The 17,875-nt window shown below is 34.1% G+C and overlaps 1 protein-coding gene across 4 annotated transcripts in view; it reads left to right on the forward strand.

Moving 5' to 3' along the window:
• The window catches only part of FMN2 (formin 2), a 151,603-nt gene that overhangs the window by 31,361 nt on the left and 102,367 nt on the right, over positions 1-17,875 (forward strand). For 3 of the 4 annotated variants that reach the window (XM_074537542.1, XM_074537540.1, XM_074537543.1), the window contains exons 4-5: positions 2,802-2,860; positions 15,181-15,213. In XM_074537542.1, the coding sequence (XP_074393643.1) occupies positions 2,802-2,860; positions 15,181-15,213 (92 nt within the window). The remainder of the gene's footprint in view (positions 1-2,801; positions 2,861-15,180; positions 15,214-17,875) is intronic. The other variant, XM_074537541.1, reaches the window with a different exon arrangement.

The raw sequence follows: 17,875 nt of genomic DNA on the forward strand, positions 1-17,875 counted from the left end.
AAATACTAATAATTTTAAAATGTATTAATTTTGTATGTGATTTGTTTCCATCCTATGTTTTTCTGTTTATGGCGCCTACTACATGGATGTAACATTTACAGTAATTTTCTCTCCTTATCTCAGCTAGTGCCCTCTCAAAACAAACCTGCAAAAGTATTAAGTAATGGAGCTAGATATAAATTGAAAAATTATGTATCGGGAGTTTTTCTAAGTTTAATAGAAGTAGTTCTTAAGATTTATTTGCTGAAATTTTGGTGTGATTTTTTCAATGTACAACATGGAAGAAAAGAAAAAGTTATAATTCTTTTGAATTCAACTCAGGCAGGTGAATAATTTAACTTTCTTTAATTGTTCACATGCTTGCCTTTTGGAAGAACCTGGAGGTGAGTGATGTGCAACCTGAGCATAAACACCTTCCTCAAAATTTTTAACTAAATTATTTTGTGCATTTATGTCTTTGCAGTGTGTAGGAGACAAATATTTTTAAAAAGGCTTAAGTTATTATGTGCAGGGCAGCTGTATTTTATATATATATAATTATTACTGTCTGGATTAAAGAGATCACCATTAGAAACAATAGTGCCTGAAGAAAACCATCCATTTTAGACAAAAGCATTTATTGAGAGAGGATGCAGCAGGATGTTTTTATAGAACTTTTGTTTTTATTATATACATTAGCATTAGAAAAGATAGTAGGACTTCAAACTTTAAGTAAGGCAAGAGACAAAATTTTTCAAAGTCGTTAATCATCTGTTTAGTATAGTTTGTATTTAATAGTGTTCCTGTATGCTCTGTATCATGTGAAGCATTGCTGGATGTGTGAAAAGGGCTGTTAGAGTGGTTGGGAGTTTTGGGGCAGTGGGTTTTGTCAGGTTAATTATTATTGTTTGGTGGTTGGTATTTTAGGTTATTTATATTGTTGTTTGGTATTTTAGGTTGGTTATTTATTTAAAAACAGACTTTTGGAAATATCTAATATGAATTTGGGTTCAAGTCAGCAAATACTTATACTAAATGCATTTTTCAGTTCTGGATTCAGTTAAGGTTTTGGACAAAATGGGCCAACATCAACAGTAAGATCAATGTGTATGGGACTAATTTTCTGTTTGAACATCCAATCTCTTCCTGTCTCTTCTTATGGCATTTCACTCCACCATTATCACATCTCAGCACATTGCCCAAATCTAAAGTCAACAGGGTATTTAAAATTTAATTATTTTAATTCTTTGCTGATGACACTACTCTACTTGACACACAGGAAAAGGCAAGTAAGCAGGCACTAGAGTCGAATCATCCCATCTCCCATGGGGCTGTTTAACCACTTGTGAAGTCATTCACAGATTATCCAACTTCTGCAAAATGAAACAGTCTCAGACAACTAAATATCAGTCTGGGTTTACCTGAAATCCAAGTTAGTCTCTTAAAAAAAAGTATATTAAAAAAACAGAAAAAAAACCAAACAAAAAAATTTGTTTGATTTGCTTTAAAGAAAAGGTTTCATTTCTCATACAGCACTCTTTTCCTGAATCTTTTTTTTCCAACTGTGGTGGTAGTGTTTGGGTTTTTTTTTTTTTTCATTTTACTTAACAAAAAGGATTGGTCTGCTGGAAGTAGGTTTTATTTCTAAATTTTGTCTCACTAACCTTAAAGTTAACTGCACAGATCACTGTGACTTTAGCTTATATTTAGAATCCTTTTTAGAAGGATAACATTTCTTAGGTAAAAATAAGCTAGATAATTCTGTCAAATTGTTTAATATTGATCAATAGATAGGAGCAGTTTGGTCCTGTTTTGTTAAGCATTTTTATGTAAGGGAGGTATGCTAATTTGAATGGCAGAAAACATTCAGTGTTGTGGGTGCATGTCTAATAATAGAAAATCAGCATAGAATAAATCTGTTGTGAGCAAAGATCAAACAGATACTAACATTTCTCTCAAACACAGAAAAATCTAAAATCTAAATGAATAGTTATTTATTGCTAGGTGCAGCTTATCCACAACAAAGGTAAAATGATTGTGGTTTGTAAATTTTCAAGCCTTGTGACAAAACTCACACTTGTAATTAAACTTCTTCCTTCTATGTCTCACTTCCCGACAGCTGGGATTGTCAGAAAGCTGTGAGGAGGCCAAGTGTCCAAAAATCATGAATCCAGAAGCTCTAGTTCACAGCTGTTTGACTCTTTCTGCAAATGGTCAAGAGATTTCCCTGTTGAATAGTGGTACCTTTAAACATACAGCAAAGACACCACACATATAATCTCTGGGCAGGTGTAGAGAAAAAATACTTCTGTTCTTGTTATGTGTAAATAACTGGGCCATGATCAGTGAAGAGACACCATTAGCTGTAGCTCCTAAACTGATTAAAGATCTTTGCACGATGTAGCTGCTGTGGTGTTGTTTGATTGTTTGTTTTCCTTTTCCTGATTATTTCCTATTGGGCAAGGAAACTGAGACACAGTGTAGTTCTTTAAGGTTAGAAAAGTCATCTGGTTTTAAAATAAGAAATAGGATCTAGCCGTGGAGTGTCTTATGTTTTGATCTATTTTTAAGATATATATTAGTACCTATAGCACTGTGGAGTTTTCAAATTTCTGTGGTAGTGAAAGAAAGGAAAACATAGTTGGAAAGAGTCATCCATTTTAAGGACAGGCAATTTTTGGGATAATTTGGGAAGTGGGACAGTACCATTCTTTTCTTTTTAACTTTATACTCCTTTCATGAATTTCTTAATGCTTATTTTTAAAGATCAGTCTTTTTTTATTTATAGAATATTAAAATCTGTATCTTCTTTTCAAATTCAGAGTTGAAATCTACAGTCCTAGAAACAGAGAAGAAAGAGGGTGGTGTTCAGCAGGCACAGGTAAGATTCTAACAGAAATGTTCTATCATTTTTTTAAAAGTGGGCAGGAAGCACTACTTCTTTTCAGATATTTTTGAAATAGTTTTGTGTACTAAATGTTCTGTATGAAAAAACTCCAAAGTGAGGGTGTTTTATGTGCTCCACAGTGGATGCAGGTGTAAGGATTGAAGGTTCATGCCTAAAGTGATTATTACAAAATGTCATCTTCTACTCAAAACTAAGTTAACCCTATGATGGCATTAGTAAGGAATAGTTATAAAATATCTTATTATAATAGATAATCTATAAAAGTGCATGTAAAAGATAGTGGCAGGGATTTTTTTATTGACTCTCTCCTCAAGCTTACAGCAGGGGTAGTATGTGAACAGGTTTAGAGGGCATGCTGAACTTAAAAAGGAGATAATGTAATGCTGGGACAATGGAGACAGTCTGGTCTGTCTTGTGAATAACACTATTCACTTGTTCTGGAAGTCATTAGAAGGAAGGCTAAGTTCTGAAATCTTGGTTTGAAACAAGCAGCAACCAAAAACTCTTGGAATCTCTTTTCTTCCTCCTCTGTTTCACAGCTTGTTTCTCTTGTTTCCTTCTTTGTGTTTGTTTTGGTTTTCTTTTATGGGGTGCTTTGTGTTTCTTTAGGTTTGCTGGGCGTTTTGTTGTGGGGTTTAAGGTTTTTTGGTAGGTTTTTTTTGGGTTTTGGTATGTGTTTTGGGGCTTTTTGTGTTAAGACAGGACAATTAAAGCATCACTGTATCAAGCAGCATTTGTGAAAATGGTCAGTAATTTCCTTTTCAGGGAAAAATAAGGAATGTGAAGTTAAATGCATGCTACTGATCATTAGACATACAAATTTCATTTGGGCTTGATCACATATTTTGTGAGCCATGGGTGGGGAGAGTATGTGTACTAACTTTATGACTTGCCTTGTCAAACAACTGTAAAGAATTCTGCTAGTTGGTTATCTAAATTCTTCTAACTTCATAGTATGGAACATTTTAAAACTGCAGCTCATTAATTAAAATAATATTACAAAATAATACTTCATTCTGGTATTTTAAGTTTAACCTAAAGTGTATTTTTCTCATGATATTTTTATATTTCAGTCACCCAGGTTTCCCTAACAATGGTTTTAATTATTAATTATGGTATAGCCATTTTTCCCTATACTTCCAGGAAGTTATTGCATGAAAGGAATGGATTTACCCAGTCTCTTGTACTATAATTCATTGCAAGAAATTACCTATATAAATGGTTTTCTTATTGGAAATGTAATTAATTTAAATAGGTTTATGAATATGCAGTTATTTTACCTATTAAAAAAAAGTATTTTGAGAATTCCTGTGAGAATGAAGTTTAACCAGGAGCTTTGAGCACTGCATGATCACTTGAATGGCATTTACTTGTGGTTGGGAGCTTTTCTTTATTTTTAGGACTAGCCAGGTATTTTGTCCAATTGCTGAATTCCATTTGCTAGTGTTTAGGAGATCCCCATCTCTCTTACTCTGTGGTGATCCCTTATGGCAGCAACTTCTTCCATTCTATACTATTATTCATCAATGACCTGCAGGACTAACAGGATCAACTGACTTACAGAAAGTGAAGTTTTTTGCTGTATTATGTCATCATCATTCTGGTTTATTTTAAAAATCAGGGTCTACAGTTTTTTTCTTTTGAGGAACTGTATGTGGATAAAATGTTGTCATATGTTTAAATTATTTCTGTAGCGATCAAAGCAGTCAAGCATATTCCATCTATCTATCATCTATCAGTATTTAACTACATCAATCTATAAAAAATCTAGAAAATAGCATGGCCATTATGTTTGTAGGTAAATCCTGTACTGCAATCAGATCATTCTTCATGTTATCTGTACGTTTTTTAAGTGATGAACATGTTTCTATTAGAGATCTACCCTCTTGTGTGGTCTGCTGTTTTTATTTCTGAAAAAAGTAGGTGTTGGCTGAAGTTAGCCTTGTTAGGTGATTTTTCTCTTTTCCTTTTCATACGTAAATGAGAGAGCTCTAGTTTAAAATTTGAATTGATCAACTAAGTCTTTTTACAGTCTTCCCTCTCCTTTCTCTGGGAAAACACATTTCCCACATACTACTAATATAATTGAAGATTATTGGCCAGAACACAGTTGTAGCATGATGTGCTGATAAATTATCTCAGTTATGATAAACAATTAACAAAAAGAATCAGAATAACTTTAAATTAAAGGCACAAGTAATACAGCCTGGATTGTACACTTCATTGTCACTTGAAGGAGCTTCTTTATACGTACCCTCTCCATTTCCTTATCTTTACAATAGTATATATAATCTGAATATTTTACAGCATAATTTCTGGACATTTTTTTTGAGTGTTTTTTTGAGTCCAAAATATCTATTTTTTCTAAATTACAGCTACAAAAACAAGGATATGGGGGTGTGCTTGCTTTTAATACAGGAATTGTTAGGCAGTGGAAAAGTAAGAAAAGTTGGCAGCCATTTCAAGTCCTGGTTTTAAAATGCCAAATAGCAACGATGTCTGCTTAGTCTTCCCAGTACAAACAGAGAAAGTTTTGTTAGCCTTAACTCCTTTAGTGAAAGCAGAAGAGAAAAATTGAGCGTTCTAATGTAGAAACTCTAGATTCAAACCTGATATTTAAATTTGACAGCTGTACTTTGTGCAAGAGCCAATTTCTGTTCTGTTTGTACCCCTGATCTTTTGTACTATCTTCGTACTTTTCCGTACATTTTAACTTACTTTTCAGAGTAGCTTGATTTTGTTTCCATGGTAGGTAAAAATAGATTCTTAGCAAAAAGATGAAGAAAAAAAATCCTTTAATTGTAGGATGAGTACAGGTAAACTAGGCTTTGGTGAGAAGTGGGACATTACAGAGCCAGAAACCTAAAGTTGTTCAAAAGGCACTTAAAAGTATTGTTTTATCCACCATATTATGAAATTATTTTAACTTTCTATGTTTGATCATTTGTGATGGGAGTCTCTTCTGTGGACCACACAATTTTAAAAACAAAGCCCTTTTTACATTTATTTAATTGTCAGCATCCAGATATAATAAATACTTCATGCCACTTTATGCCTGGTCCCTGTAATCCCACCTCAGGAGAGGAGGATTTGCCAAACTGTTGCAGTCTATAGCAGTTTGGTTATAAGATGGTTTAAATAGTCAGTGTAAACTCTATTTACATCAGAAAAGCTTGTCATCAAAAAATTCTTATGCTCATAATGTTTCTGTCTTAGCTTGGTTTGGTTCACCGCATTTTACCCAACAAATAAATCCTCAACCAAAATGCTTTGCCCTTTTGGAATTCCAAGTACTTCTGCTGGTACTGAAAGCCAGACAAAATTTTGGCAGTTCTGAGGTGCTGAAGATGGGTTTCTACTGCACATTCTATTGGCACACTTTCCAGCAATATCATAGGGAGACAATGCTAATCTTAAAAAAATAAATTGTATGCCAGGTTTTGCCATCTTGAAGATACTTTCTGCTTTATAAAAACAGACTAGTGGACTGTATCTTTAGAATATTCCTAACCGCCCCAATTTACTGGTAACTTCTCTCTCAGTAGGAACCTTTGTTCATATGCTAGTTTTTGACTATGATTTATTGTAATTCCTTAGGGCAATAGCTTAGTGAGATTTGAAACGTTCCAATTTTGACACTTAGTAATACAAGAAAAAAGGTTCTGAAATCCTTTAAGATAAACACATAATCAGTCTGTTTAAAAAGTATAAAACATTGGTGGGACTGGAATTTACTTTTCATTATTATAAAATGTCACCACTAGAATTTGTCTCAGAAACATGCATGCTGCCCAAACTCTCTCTTAAAGGAAGTTTCAGAGATTATTCTTCATAGGTGAAGGTAAGATAAAGAAGGTAGACAAAAGATTAGTCTCAAACAGTGAAATACAAAAAAGAATTTTTAAAAAGGTGAGATTTTATAATCCTGCCTTAGACTGTTATGACACTTGTAGTCTGGTATAAAACCTGTTTTATTTTGGTATTACACAGTTTTTATCATAGACTAACTATAAACAAGACTAGTGAACCACTGGCTTCAACAGAAGCCTGAGGAAAATTGGGAACTCTTTGTTGCCTCGCAAACAGCTCTGTGGCTGTGGCATTTTTAACACTGCCTGATTCTGCATGTTCTTTCTTGAGATATTTATTAAGAAAAAAAAAGTGAAGAAGTGTCAGTCCCCTTCCATCCTTTTGCTTTTTGACAGGTTAGTTTTTGTAAGGGGGAAGAGAAGGCTTGAGGAAGCAATGAGCAGTTAGTCTAAAACAATTATTTTCCTACAAAGATATGACTGCCAGAGTTGTAGATTTCAGCAGGGAAAAATAAGTTACATACTTGGGTAAAAAAAATCCAACCAAAAATATGTATGACATATTCAAAAGGATCTACTTATATGATTGTCTCATTGAGGAAATAAAGGATTATGACAGAAGTGAATATTTTTGGATATTTCCTTATGAATCAACTGAATAGAATTGTATTTCTTCTTTTAAGAACAGTACCAATGTAAACTTTCTACAAAATCATGCCAGCATACCCAAATTTCAGAAAACAAAAAGTTAAAAAAAAATCAGAAATATTCCTCAGGGGTTTTTTATCTTGCAAAACGTAAAGCCAGATTTGTAATATAGTGATGGGGAGGAACTTACATTCTAATTGTAGGTCCTATGTTAGAATTGGGATAGCTTAGCTTTAAGCAGTTGAATTTCGGGAAGCAATGTAGGTAGATGGTGTTTTCTTGTTAGCATTCAGAGTAAATGATGTTTTATCAGAAACATACAGAAAGGAAAAAAATTTTGTAGGAAATGAAGTGATACAAACCTAGCAAGAGCCTTTACTTCCAGGGTCATAGGAACTGCTGAAATGCAGAATGTTTTGCTTAGGCAGTAAATGGGAATTTAACTTTGTTGAACTCCAGGACAAGTTAAGTGCAAATCAAGTATTTTATGTTCATGAAACATAATGTTTATGCAGAAGTTTCAAATTTTATTGATGGAATTCTTAGATTCTTAATATTGGAAGTTACTTTTCAGTTCAAACATGCTGCCATTTTCAGGTTTATTTTTTGGTTTGTTTTCAGAAAGTCTTACAAGCACAAATAGATGTTTTATTTCTTAAAACTGCAGCAGGTAAATTAACTAAACTTTTTGAAATATGAAGTGATATTCTCTGAGTTGAGGCCTTAATACAGCTTAAACAGAGACTGTCTGTTCCAGTCTGTGCTGCTTCCCACATGGCTAGTAGCCACTTTGCAATTAAATACTGTCATCTGATGCTGGTGGGGTTTCTTTGGCCATAAAAGAAGGATGAGAAGACAAATAGAAATATCAGAAGAGAGGGAAGAAGTACTTTAATTAGACAGTCTGAAGGACGCCCTAAATTCTGCTTACTCAGCCACTAGATGGCAGTTAAGTATTTTTGAACGGATTGCGAGGCACTCGCAACTCATTCCCAGGCGGTCCTGCAGACACCCTACAGCGGGGTTTTTTGTCTCAGTCAAAGGAGTGGCTTTCTGCTAATTAATAACTTAGCCTTTAGAATGTACGCACACTTGCCCTGTTTAATCCAAACCAAGATTTAGCAATTTGAGCACCTCTCAAAGCAGATCCTCTACCTTCCCAACTCCTCAAAACACTAAATATTTAGAAAGCACTGCTTTGTCACTATTGTTTTGGTTAGTTAGTTGGGTTTTTTTAAACCAGTGAAATGAAAACATTTGGTTTGGTCTACCAGCCTCATGAATGACTTCCTTTAAAGTGATAATTAAAAAGTTATAAATGAATTAGTATCATTTAAGCAAATAGGTCAATATCCTGTTGAAGATAAAATTTGTTTCTTCAACCACAATCGTGAACCCATCTTCTATTTAGTTTTGATGAGGCAGAAGTTTAAAAAAAATAAAAGGGAAAAATTGCATCAGACATAATTAATTGACAAAAACATGGAATATAAATCACAGACTATATATTTAAATGAAAAAACAGGAGTACAGAATGCCATGCCTGTGTGGTAGAAAAATGTAAGCAGTTAATTCTCAGAATAAATATTAGTGTTTTGTATTATATCCAGACTTCACAATACTTGGATTGACTTCTGTTATTTTGCTTGAAGGCAATGTTTGCCTTTTTAAAAGAAACAATACATTTTATTCTTTTCAGTGGAGTTACAATAACACATTTTTGCACTCTTCCTCCTAGTCGTGGTGAGACTAAAATTTGTTTTCTCTCATCTGTGTTCTTAATGTCAAGATGAAGTTTTACTTCTGCGCTCATTTTAGTTTCAAAGATTCTTTATTCTCTTTTTCTACTTTTATTGAGACAGACATATATCATAGATCTGAAACACATAAAAATCATAGCACAGTTCAGTGTTGAGTGGAACATTAAGAGGTCATGATGTACAAACTCTTTTCCACTAATGCCCTCCTCCAAGCAAGGTTAGCTTTCATGTTTGGTGGTTTTTGTCAGGACTTTGCTCATCTCTGAGCAAGGGTATGAGGTAATGGTAGTATGTATTTCCTGCTTTGCCTAGTCAGTGGTAAAATGGTAAGTCTTGATCTGTTTCTGATGCATTGTTTTGATAACAGCTAAAAGAGATGAATATGTGTGCTGTAAAAACCTGTATTTCCTGTGAGTTACTACCTTCAGGCATTGATTAAAATTCTTAAGAAACTGTGGGTCAAGTTCTTGCAACTAATCTCATTTCACAACTTCTTCATCACAGATTTTATGAGAATGTCTATTATTAATAATAGCAACAACAATAATAGGAATAGATTTTACATCCTTTAATCATAATGGGCATTCTTCTCTTTGTGTTTTGACTATGCTTTATACTTAGACCAAGATGGGTTTTTTTGTCATTTTAGGTACAAATTCTTGGATGTGCAGCACCAGTGTTAGGGTTTGGGCAATAACTGATGAGAGGAAAAGGAGAATGACAGTAAAAATGAGAAAATAATTTATTTTAACAAGAATTGTTTGGCAATGCTTTAACTCCAATGCTTTAAATCCTCTCACTATAATGTGAGAGACTTTCACTTTCTGAAAAAGGAGAACTATGGGATAGGGATTGCATAGAAAGAATTATCACCTTTCTGTCTGTGTTTGATTCTAAGCATTAATGTATTTCTTCTCTTGCCTTTTACAGTGAGTTTCTTGTAAAATAATAACAGAGCACTGTAACTTCCCTTAGGGAGCAGTGAATGCAAATGCATGATAGCTATATGCTTATTGAAAATTCTGTTTGCATTCTTTACTCTCTTCTCCTCTGACTTCTCACTGTTCTTGCTCATGAAAATAGATAAATTTGAGGTAGTTCTTATGCCATCTATGAATTCCTGATTAGAGCAAAATTTATGAGCTGTATTCATTAATTATTAAAATACAATTTTTTACCTAAATTCTCTAAACCATAAATCCTATTTCAGATGAAAATCCATAAACTCCTTTTATACCAAACTACAATTTGTACTGTAAGTTCCGTTATTTACTTAAGAAATTTCTCTCATCTTTTGGAGACCAGAGAAAACAGAGATTTTGTTTGTTCAATGGTAACATCCTATACTTGGATTACATAGAATATTTTTTGGTACTATACTATTTACGTTTCAAGCTTTTTTAAAAAAGAATTCCACAGAAATTGAAGAGAACAGATTAAGAAATTACATGAAATACAGGAAAGCCGTTTGAAAAAGTATATGTGTGTAAGTCTGTGTGTATGTGTACATATCAGTATGTGAAAACTTCTTGTAGCATTCCTAGCAGGACATTTAATTTGGCAAGTGGACTTAAACTATTTGAGGGACCTCCTCCACACAAAAGGGAGAACTCTTTAAAGTTCTTCTTATATTTCCCTTGGCATTAAATATCAGGTGCTACCTTTTAGTGGTGTAAATCCTGAGATTTTCTACAATGTTCTCTACGTAGAAGGGAGATAAAAAATGCTTCTCTTAGTAAAAATAAGTATTCATTTACCTCAAAAGTGCCCTAAATAATTTAAAAACAAAGGAAAAATTACATACTGCCAAACCTAAATGAGAACTCACAAGTAAGGCTGAGAATAATTTCTGCTCTTCGGATACAAGGTAGAGTAACAGTTTATCTTCTACTTACATTTAGATCAAAAGTTATTACATTTTCCATCTTAAGCTGGTATAAACAAAAGCAGTAAAATCACTTTTTTCCTTTTCTGTATTTTGAATACCTGTTTTTCTTCATATTTATTCTTTAGAGAGGTAGGCCAAAACTATTCATAAAAACTAACTTGCATATTCCAGAATGTGCAATTGCTGTCTATGATTATTCAACTTTTTCTAAATATACAAATCGGGTTTTTTTTAAATGTTCATGATACCAGAAAGATTTTAATTAACTTCTCTATACTTAAAGCTCATTTTTGATTACTTGATTTTGATTGCCTTTTTTAAAAATTCTATCACTCAAAATGATACAGCTTCATTTCTAATATAACTTTCACACTTTTAAAGATTTAAAGAAGATGAGATACTTTCAGGCCCCTGCCTGCAGCATGTTTATGGATATATTTGTGGAGGCTCTCTTTCCATTTCTCCAAAACTTTTCTGTTGTGAGTAGTGGGCTTGTGCTTCAGTATATCTATAAAAGTTTAATCTTACTGTGGATATTTTTTGCTGCTTATTCCCTGTTGGAAGCTTAAGACAAAAACAACATGTGAACCTCCCATTTTGTGGTCTGGCTGAACTCTTAGATGAAATGGGCAAGTACTGTGCAGAAGTATCATACTCTGGACAGTTGCTTATCAGAATGGGGCAAAGTTCTTCTGAAAAATCTTCACCTTTCTTGATCTCCCCCACTAGAGCTTAAAAGGTGCTCCAAGCCCTTCAAATTTAAACCATTAGTGTTCACATTTTGGCTCATAGAATCCATATTGTGATTTATAGCATAAAAGCTTACAATTGATGCATATAAAGAGCATGAAAATAATAATAAATTAGTTTTCACAGTGACTGCTTTCTAGGTTGCTGGACAATTTCAAGTGGAATTGAAAACCAGGGAAAGGTCTGGTGTGAAAAAGTTCAACACCTTTCTCTAGTGTGTCAAGGCAGTAATGTTCAAGGTATGCCAGATTTTATGTTTTAACAGAATGAGATGAATTGTTGCCTTGGCCCAGATACACAGGAAAACTACCCAAACACTTTGGTATCATAGTTGAAATACTTTAGAAAAAACACAGGTGACAAAGAAAGGAAGCAATTAATCATGTGTTAGGCATTTCAGCAAGCTATTTAATATTGAGGAGAAAATAAATCCAGACAGTTTTTATCCAAACTTTTAAGGAAATCTGACTTTTAAGGTACCTCTTGCTTATAAGCTGCTGACATAAGTGGCTGGGCTCTAGTTATCTTTTCATCTGCACTAGCAGTCTCTTTGCAATCCACAGCACAATAAATCAAAGGCACCAGAAACAGGTAACATAGTTTTATAATAAAATTAATAAAGTTCAGCTTTTCTTTCAGTACCCAGTCTCATTTACATGCTTTTTTTACACTGGATGAGTGATAGAACAATTAAATGAATTTCTGAGCTAAATTAACCTAGTAATGGATAGTAAACCCCTTTTGAAGTCTTACTTATCTATGAATTGTTTCATGCCTCCCTAATAATGAAATTTCATCTAGGCCAGGACAGAAACATTCAAAATTTGAGAGGGACATTTTGGTTGGTTTTTCAGCCTGGATAGTCAGGACATTGCTCATTGCACATGGAACATGCACAGCCTCTTTGAGAAGTGATGGGGACTGTTCTATATTTTTTTCTTGCTCACTCTTTCATACTCAAGCTACCATGATAAAATTGAGGGTTAAGCTTCCACAAGTGTTATTTGTGAAGGTTTAAAGTAATGCTATGTAATATTTAAAGTAATGCTATGTAATACTACAGTAATTAAACTTGACTCCTGTGCATCTCCTAGGGTGGTCAGTCGTTCTGTGAGATTTTATTTTACCTTGTCTTTTCTTCAGTCTATGAAAATTCTTTTGAGGTTTGTATCATAGTAAAACCTGAGGATAACCTAAGGTTATTTTTTCCAACTAAATTAAGAGTTACTCCTTAAAAAGAGAAAACTCTTTCAATCTTTGATGCATCTCAAGTTGATTATTTATTTAAATGGGTAACGTAAAGAACTGAGATCTTATCCTCTGAGATATGCTTAGCTCAGGGATAAGGAATTCAAACTGTTCAGGAAGAAACTTCAAGAATCTAAGCTCTTTGCTCCTCTGACTTCCATCTTTCCAAGTCAGCATTTGCAATGCATGTATCTTTCTTCAAAGGTATAGGTTCCCTGTTGACTCTGTGTTAGTTTATCTAAACTATTTGAATGTCAATAATTATTGATCTCTGCATGTAATGGTTTGGGGGGGTTTTGTCACACATGATAGGTGTGACAAAACCACTGGGTTGATTGGACATGTCCCAGCTCTTTAGGACAGGAAGAGCTACCTAGTCCATTGCCAGCCTTGTGCAGGCTGGTGTATCCATTTGTTGCAATGTGTGGGAGTAGCTCACACTTACCAAATAAGTTTTATGGCTTCAGACAGAGCAACGCACAAGGCTGTTTTTGTTTCAGGGCTTGCTTGTTCACTGTTATACTGGGGAGCATCACTTTCTTGTGGTTGTAGGAAGAAAGATCGACCAATGTGAAAAAGTGTACCCCTTGTTGCTATATGTGCAATCTCAGAATAGTAAAAGCTTCACTTGAAAAGTTTTAATCAGGTAGTCTGAGGAAGAAACTAGTATCCAATACTAATTCTACTCCTTCAGCAATTCTCCCTGAGTCGAAAGTTGAGCCAACTTTTGACTCAATTTCTACTGCTGTAAAAATAAAATGCTGCAATGAGCCTTGAGATTAAGTGAAATGTGAGAGTAATTAGATGGATGCTGTTTTGTTTGAATGCAAATCAAGTCTCCACCAGTACTTCTCATTTGCCAATTACTGTAGCACTAAAAATGCCTGTTAAATGTTGTGTCTCCTTTTCTTAAGGTTGATCTGCAGTTGCAAGAAGTAGCTTTGAAAATGAGACAGCTTTAAAGAGAGAAACCTGAATAGAGATCACATTTCTCTGACTGAATTAAATTCTTACTGTGGCTCTACTTTGTGCCATTCGGTGAGCGTGCGCGTTCAAAAATGTTTCACTTCGCGTAGAAAAGCAGCATTTATTAACAAGCAGTTGGAAAGAGCATCCTTCCAAGCTCCTGTGCACTGCTAGTACTTCCAAGTGCTCCCAGGCACACTTAATAGAAGACCTGAGAGGCCTTATTTTGCCATCTTAATTCTGTTTAACTATATGCTTCTATTTCCTGTGTGGTCTTGCAACTGGGTAGCAGCATACACTCTCATTCATGAATTGTGGTGTAGAGAAACTAAAAAGTCAAGGTTTTTTTCGAAAAAAAAAGAGAAATCAAAGCAAATATAATCCTATTATCAAAATATAAATTCTATCCAGAGAGGAAATGTCATGACGCTAGGTAACAAATTGCTGAAAATTATCGAAGTGCTGATGCAACTTTTTGACTTGTAATAGCATAAGGTATTAACTTCTAAAACCAAGATGGAATATGTCTTTTTTTTTTTTTTTTCAAATATGCCAAAATTACCAATAAGAACTGTCATTATGTTTATTTAAAAAAAAAAGATACCTTTTAGCTGTTCATAAAGCATGTAAGTGAATGAAAGCTGAGATAGGAAGTTATAGACGAGTACAGACACATATGTATGTCTATATATACATAGACTAGGGCTAACTTTCACAGATGTGGGGTTTTTTTCTGCCTAGAAATTTAGTTATGGAAGGGTCTATAGGTTTCAGTCACTCATCTGACAAACTAGGTTGTCAACTCTGTAGAAGGAGGTAGCTGCACTCTGATCTTTTACGTGTTTGAAGATCCTGGACATGTTCCGTCTATATAGATCAGCTTTATGCTGGACATCTGAAATGCACATGTGGAAAACATGACAGGATTGGAATGAATTCTATGTAATGTACACGTGCAGATCCAAGTGTACAACCTTTAGCCAGCAAAGCAAATATTTCCAGATCCGTGTACAAACAATCATATCAGTGCAACCCAAAGAGATCAGCCCCAGATTGAGCATCCAACTCATAGCACATGGAACATGTACAGCCTGTGTGAGAAATGCTGGGCATTGTTCTATTGCCACACATTCCTCTGAAATGTTTTTCCTGCTCACTCTTTCATACTCAAGCCACCAGGATAAAGCAAGGGTTAAGCTTCCACCTTTCTTTCTTTCTTTACAGAAAGAAGACTGTTCCACAGTACCTGGGTCCTGGGTAAGAACTCTAGGCAAGACAGAGTTTCCTCATATCTCTTTTAAACCCCATAGGTTTCTGCTGTGGAATTGTCCCCTGGATTGAAAATGAAGCTTCTTTTCATTATGTGTGTGTGGGTTTTTTAATCTCAGTCTTCTGGTCCTTGTCAACAGCTTTTGACCATCTTTTACATGTATGAAAAATTGAGTATTCTCCTGCTTATTCTCTAAGAAAATAGTAGATTTTTTTTTTCTGATTGGATTTATATAGCTTTGATTTCCTTCTTATTTGATAAGCCTTTCAAATCTAGAGGTCAACTTTAAAATAGGACAAAGTCAAAAATCCAATTAAACTACTCTGAGGGCATCTTAAAAGTCTAAATGAAAAATATGTCTGTCTAAAATAATTACTGCAACACATAAATACTGGGGCTGTGTTTTGTTTTGCTTTTCGTTTCTTTTTTTTTTTAGACCAAACAAATTCAAGTACATCATATCCTCTGGATAAATATCTCTTCATTCACATCAAAGCCTTGTTTGTTCATACTAATGCTGTTTCCATGAAAACTGGATATATTGGTGATTGTTAGGTATAACATGATAGGAAATCACCCACTTGTTTGAAATTCTGTATCTCAAGGATATCAGAAATGCTACTTCTTAGGGCATGGTTAAACAGCCCCTTTAATTCATCAGGATATTTTAATTTCTTGTCTGAACTGATAACTCATCTCACTGCGTTGCTCATTTTTAAAAATCTTTCTAAAATAGTTCTGCTCCTGAAAGAAACTTCTTAATCTGCAGGGTAAATTGTCTTGTAGGAGAATGGATTCTAGTTTTTTTCTGCAGCTAACATAGAATTACAGTATTCAAGAATTACTTCTTTTTCTTGTTAGAAGTTGAATCTAATCTCCCAAGTAGAAGAGTTTTTAAAACAGTAAACTGTTCTGAGATCAGCCATTTTTAGAGCAGATCTCTTCAGAGCCATTGAATATTTTGCCTAATCATGTTGGCTGCAGTTTGTTTATGGCAGAAATGAATTTACTCTATCTCCTATAAAATCCTTGTGGAGTGTTCTTAGAGTATAAAATGGGAGCTTAGGAGAATTACCGTCTGGGGAAACTGGATTTGATCTCAGCTGAAAACTGGTGTGTGGCCTTAATAATCCTGGCAACACATTTCCTTTGATAGTGCTGCCTTTTGAAGAGCTGATAGGCCTTATTGTATTTGCAGGTGACTGGTAGGGGGATAAGAGCAGATGAAACAAAGGGATAAACAATATTGTATTACTCCTTTATTAAGAAATTCTTCAATAAAACTGTTGTTGCTATGAAGTATTGAGTTATTAAAGGAAACTGGATGGGCTGAGTATCATGAGTAATTTGTAATGGGAATGTCTTTCTCAGCCTTTTTTCCTTCTTATTTCACTGTAAGTTGTTATGTCTGTCTTAATTCCTTCACTATTCATTTTTTCATGTTCCTTTCTCTGTTTTACATTTTTGTCAACCTGTGGCAGGGAGACCTAATTGTAATACCCAGCCTTTGGTTCAAACTGCTGCTCCAGAAAGTTCAAACAATCTAAGAGATTGTCAATTTTTTGATAAGGGTACTTAAAAATCAAGCAATTTTTGGTTTAAATGCTGTTGCTGTTTTACTTCTGGGATTGCTTTAGAACAACTAGAAATTCTAAGATAAAAAAGAAATTGAAATTTTATATCTGAAAACTGATTCTGTGCAGAAACATTTTTTAAGTATTATTGAACATTAAGTTTTATTAACAATCCCCAGCTGGAAGTTATAACTTTCTTTTCCAGGGAAAAAAATATTTTTAATACTTTCATGTGTCAAAAGATGAGAAAAATGTTTCTCTGAAACAAATCAAGGCAATTGGTATATCAAGTACTGTATGTTTATTTGTAGGTTTCTTCACAAAACCTATAATTTGAATATTTGAAATATTTCCTATTAAGCAAGCCTATGGTCTCATCTGAGATGCATAAGGTTTGGTAAAAAGAAATAAAAAGGCACTTAAGTTTTGCTGTAACCACTTGTGAAACCTCTTGCATGACCAACTAAATGCTTGAAGTGCTGGCTAATATTTTTAATTGAAAGAGAAAACAAAAATACTAAAAGTACATGTAAGTGTATGCAGCTAGAAAATAATTGATTTTTAGAATACTTTTTATTGTAAGGTCAAGTCTATCTCCTGTTCATCAATCCTGAATAAGCACAAATGGCTATTTTTGGACAAGATAACTTCTATTAGCTGGTTTGGATGAAAGCACATATCTATCATCTTTAGTACAGTTTGTCACAGGTATCTCTTTAAAATTGTAGGAATAAATGTACCTTTAAGGTTAATGGTTCCTCTACTCAGTCTACAGCAAGCAGGATCAGATGCTTTAGAGAAAGAGAGGAAAAAATATGAAACCTGTTAAATACAGAATGATCATTCCAGGCAGGAATCTTTCCCATCACAGTCTGTCTCTTGGCAGAGGTGTTATCAATTTGAGGCAGGATGAAAGTTCTCCCTTAGTTTTTTCTTGCTTCTTTTTTTTCCTAGTCATGCTGGCTGGAGAAAAGTATACTTTTTCAGCTCTGAGATTTAGCTGTTTTCCAAAAGATAGCATTTGTGGTGTTCTGATCTGTGTTGTATCATTAAGGTGCATATTGAAATGCAGCAG

This window comes from Zonotrichia albicollis, chromosome 3 (assembly GCF_047830755.1).
Source record: "Zonotrichia albicollis isolate bZonAlb1 chromosome 3, bZonAlb1.hap1, whole genome shotgun sequence".
NCBI classification, from domain to species: domain Eukaryota; kingdom Metazoa; phylum Chordata; class Aves; order Passeriformes; family Passerellidae; genus Zonotrichia; species Zonotrichia albicollis.